At 48.5% G+C, this 5,012-nt stretch overlaps 1 protein-coding gene across 1 annotated transcript in view; it reads left to right on the plus strand.

Annotated features, from left to right (window-relative positions):
- The first annotated feature begins 3,634 nt into the window (after window positions 1-3,634).
- LOC101628051 (chromosome unknown open reading frame, human C6orf15) overlaps window positions 3,635-5,012 on the plus strand; it is a 2,016-nt gene continuing 638 nt past the window's right edge. Inside the window, exons 1-2 of the mRNA XM_004695382.2 lie at window positions 3,635-3,701; window positions 3,929-4,840. Of these exons, the coding sequence (XP_004695439.1) occupies window positions 3,635-3,701; window positions 3,929-4,840 (979 nt within the window). The remainder of the gene's footprint in view (window positions 3,702-3,928; window positions 4,841-5,012) is intronic.

Here is a 5,012-nt window from a genome sequence, read left to right on the forward strand (position 1 = left end):
CCCCCACTTTAGTGATGACCCACAAATAGCAATTTGACAACAGCATTTAAATGTCCTCCCCTAGGCCCTCCCTGGTGGTGCAGCGGGTTAAAGCACAGCACTGAGAAGCTAAAGCCACTTCCACACAAGTTCGATTCCCGCCTGCCCCGGAGGTGACCACATGGTGTGGCAAACCTCTCCTGACCCGCCCACTGCTCCCTTCAGCAGTGTACTTCATGGATCTGCCTGTTCTGTTCCCCACTCTGTCTATGGTGAAGCCTCTCACTGCACCTGAGCCTCTGGCCTGTACCCCAGTTCTGTATGCACAAATAAATAAATCTAAAAAAAAAAAGTCCTCCCCTAAATGCAAATAGCCAACAGACATATGAAAAAAAAGTTCAACATTACTTATAACCAAGGAGATGCCAATCAAAACCATGATGAGATACCACCTCACACCAGTGAGAATGGCACATCTTCAAACAACTAGCAACAACAAATGTGGAAAAAAAGGAACTCTCCTGCACTGCTGGTGGGAATGTAAACTGGTGCAACCACTAAGGAGAGCTGTGTAGAGGACCTCAAAATGGAGTTTCCATATGATCCAGCAATTCCGCTCCTATGGGTCTACCCAAAGGACACAAAAAATTACTTCAAACAGATACCTGTAGGCCTACCCTGGTAGTGCAAGGGGTTAAGTCTTGGCACTATGAAGCTATCCACAGCCACAGCACTATGAGTTGGATCCCTGACCAGGGAGGTGATCCACACTGAACAGCAGACCTCTCCTGTCTCACACACTGCTCCCAGTTTCAGTGTATTTCAGTTGATCCGCCTGTTCTGCTCCCCACTCTGTCCCTGGTGAATCCTCTCAACCCGCACCTTTGGCCTGTACAGCCGTGCTTGTATGCATAAATAAATAAATTTTTAAGAAAAAAGAACCTGAACCCCTATATTTATTGCAACACTATTTACAATAGCTAAGATATGGAAACAACCAAATGCCCCAAAATAGATGACTGGATCAAGAAGAGGTGGTGTATATACACAATGGAATTCTATTGTATTCATGCCATTTGCAGCAACATGGATGGAGCTGGAAGAGATTATGTACCGTGAAATAAGCCAGAAAGGAAAATAAAAATATTGGATGGTTTCACTTATAGGAGCAATGCAGGGGAAACAAATCAGGAAAAAATATAATAAATTAAAAACAAAAATTAACAGGCAACTAAAAGTCATTGACACTCTGCAGAGGGGAGGGAGAGGGATCAAAACATGGGAGGGAAGAGCAAGGAACTGTGGTGAAAGGATGAGGGGAATTCTACAGGGACTACCCCAGAGAGGAGAGAGCATACACTGTACAAAGAGGAAGAACGATGTAAAAAAAAATATATATATATATAAATAATAAATATCCCCTTTACTGTTAGTTGGGAACACTTGCTCTCTTGTGGGATTTCTGTATTCTATGGGATCATCTGTGGCAGGCAGAATAGTGTCCCACAACCCCACCCCAGCACTAAAAGATCCTCTTCCTAATCTCTGGAAACTGTGACTATATCAGGTTACATAACAAAGGGATGAATTGTAGATGAATTGAAGGTTGTTAGTCATCTGATCATTAAGTGGAGAGATTATTCTGGATTATTTGGGTGGGCCCAGTGGGTCTTTAAGTATAGGAGAGGGAAAAAGAGGAAGTCACCAGTGGTGCAATGTGAGAAGGTCCTGGTGCTTCTGGTTTTGAATGGAAGGAAGACCATGAGCTCAGGAGTGGTAGAGCCCTGGAAACTTCAAGGAAATGGGTTCTCCTGGGAACCACAGGTTCTAGACACCTGATTTTAAACAGATGTGACCCATGTCAGACTTCTAAACCTTAAAACTGTAAGGTAATAAATATTGTGTTATTGCAGGCATTACATCTGTGATAATTTATTTTATTTTATTTTTTTTAAGATTTATTTATTTGTGCATACAGAACTGGGTTACAGGCCAGAGATGTGGAGGGTGAGAGGATTCACCAGAGACAGAGTGGGGTACAGAACAGGCAGATCAACAAAGTACACCTCTGAGGGGAGCAGCGGGCAGGTCAGGAGAGGTCTGCCGCACCATGTGGTCACCTCCGGGGCAGGCGGGAATCGAACTCATGCGGAAGTGGCTTTAGCTTCTCAGTGCTGTGCTTTAACCCGCTGCGCCACCAGGGAGGGCCTATTTTATTTATTTTTGACACATTAATTTTTTCAGATACTCTAGTTACACATGGTCCAAGAATACGCAGATAATAACCCAAAATATAGTCAGATGTTAAAGATGGGTCTTCAGGCCCTCCTTGATGACACAACGGGTTAAAGCACATTGCTATGAAGCTATCCGTAGCCACTGCAGCCACTGCAACATGAGTTCGATCCCTGGCTAGGGAGGTGACCCACATGGCCCAGCAGACCTCTCCTGTCTCACTCACTGCTCCCCTCAGCAGCGTATTTCAGTCAATCTGCCTATTCTGCTCCACACTCTGTCTCTGGTGAATCCTCTCACCCCCTCCACCTCTGTATGCATAAATAAATAAATAACTCGTTAAAAAAATAAAAAAGACAGGTCTTCAAACATTATAACCAATGAGGCCACACTTGCCTAAGATCTTGCCACACAGAACGACATCCATACCTCTGTGGCCACCAAGACCTTCGGCAGGAAATCCTTAACTGTGAGTGTTTGAAGCTACCAGCCTAAGTACGACTATTTTTTCAAACTGTAGGGGTCTCAGCAGGGGTAGAAGGAACCAGCTCAACCTTGCCATAGTTCCCAAGTGTGGCACCAGAAAGTTACAGCAGTTCCTATCAGCTCTGGGTAAATTGAGGTAACTTATCTAGCAGTCGAAAATTAATACACCATGATCACTTAAGGATGGGAAGGAGGTCTGTTTCCTCAGATACAGGGTCTGATCTTGGTACAACTCCTCTCATGGGGACTACTGCTGCACCCCAGTCTCCTTCAGGTTGGGGTGAAGCAGAGGAGCTGAGAGATGCATAAGAAATAAGGATCGCACTCATGTTGCAGTGGCTTCAGTGGCTACAGATACCTTCATAGCGCTGTGCTTTACCCGTTGAGTCATCAAGGAGGGCCTGAAGACCCACCTTTAACATCTGACCATATTTGAGTTATTATTTGCGTATTCTTGGACCATGTGTGACTAGAGTATTTGAATAAATTAATGTGTCAAAAATAAATAAATCATCACAGACATAATGCCTGCAATAACACAGTATTTATTACCTTACAGTTTTAAGGTAAGGAGAGAATGATCTGAAGCCCAAAGACAACGACCAGAGGATCCAGTGTTTCTCCTGTGACAAAGGCACTGAAGAGACCAGGGTGGAGGTCCGTGTGCGCTTGGCACATGGAGCCAGCGTGCGCCGTGAGCCAGCACACCTGGGGTAGGAGAGGGCGGCAGCTGGAGGAAAAAAGCCCGCGTGGGAACACCCTGGGACATTCAAGCTGCGCCTGTTGCTAAAGACTGACTTAGGAATGAGGGTGGAATGTGGAGATTACTGTCAGCGCAGCCACTGGCCCCGCCTGTTTCTGCTGTCCCCCACCCCACTAGCAGGATAAAGGTCTGGCTGTCTTGGGGCTGAGGGAGATGCTGGAGCTGAGCAAGATGCAGGGCCACATGGTGAGGAGCTGGGCTCCTCTGGGTGTGCTCCTGCTCTGTCTGCATCTCCCAGGTACGGAGGCTGCGCTGGCCCTTGTGCAGGGGGGTGGGGGCTTTTGGGGAATTAAGGGAAGCATAGAGGCAAAAGGATACACTCTTGGGTGCCTGGGAGAAGGGGGAGCAGTGTAGGGGGAGGAAGAGACTTGAGGGACTGAAGTGAGTCAGTCAGGGAGTCGGGGAAGGGAAGGCACTGGGAGCAAACATTCCACTCTTAGGCTGCCTCCTTTCTCCTTTCCTCAGGCCTCTCTGCCCGGAGCATTGGTGCAGCGGAGGAGAAAGCTGCCCAAGACTTAGGGGCCAATGCGATTCTGCCTGGACAACCTTCTTCAACTGGCCCCTCCAACTCTGAACATCCTCAGTCCAAACCAGATCCTGAGTCTAATGATTTAAGGAGTGTTCCTCTGAGCCCCAGTGCCTCTCCATCAGATGGCTCCCAACCCGCAGGGGGTCCTGGGGCTCAGAGTTGGCCCCAGTATGGCGGCCTGCCTTATCTGGACTCCTGGGCCTCTGAGGAGCCTTTGCAGATGACAGCCACTGGAGATGAGGATGCTGTGGGGGGAGCGTCTCCCCAAGGCCTGTATTTCTTTTCTAATGATGCTGACCTGCCTCCAGGCAATGGGCCTTCACCTGCAGGGTCCTCAGAACACCCCTCTGGGGCGCAGCCTGAGACTTCACTCTCACAGAAGGACCCTAAAGCTAAACAGCCACCTCTTTCTAATATGGGGGCCCAAGAACAAACTTCTACTGAGCGTCCCTTCTGGAATCTTATTAACAGGATTCGCCAGTCCATTCTGTCCGGCCGCCCCTGTGGGCTCCTGAAGCCCAGAGGGCCCTTGGGAGGCAGAGGTCCTGCATCCGGAGTGGCCACAAGGCCCATGCCACAACCTGGAGGGCTCGGCGGGATCAAAAATCCACAGTTTGGGGGGCTCGGTGGTATCAAAAATCCACAGCTTGGGGGGCTTGGAGGTATCAAAAATCCACAGCTTGGGGGGCTCGGCGGTATCAAAAATCCAAACCTAAATACTGGCTGGGGGAATATTAATCGGATTCCCGGGATCGGTGGGGGGAATATGAATCATTTTCCTGGTATGGGCGGGGGTAATGTGAATGGGTTTCCTGGTATCGGCGGGGGGAATATGAACGGGTTTCCTGGTATCGGCGGGGGGAATATGAACCCCGTTCCTGGTATCGGTGGGGGGAATATGAACCCATTTCCGGGTCTCGGTGGAGGCATTATTAATCGCATTCCTGGTATCGGTGGGGGGAATATGAACCCATTTCCCGGTCTCGTTGGGGGCATTATTAATCGAATTCCTGGTATCGG

The sequence above is a fragment of the Condylura cristata genome, unplaced genomic scaffold (genome assembly GCF_000260355.1).
Source record: "Condylura cristata isolate star-nosed mole 26May11 unplaced genomic scaffold, ConCri1.0 scaffold00061, whole genome shotgun sequence".
NCBI lineage: Eukaryota > Metazoa > Chordata > Mammalia > Eulipotyphla > Talpidae > Condylura > Condylura cristata.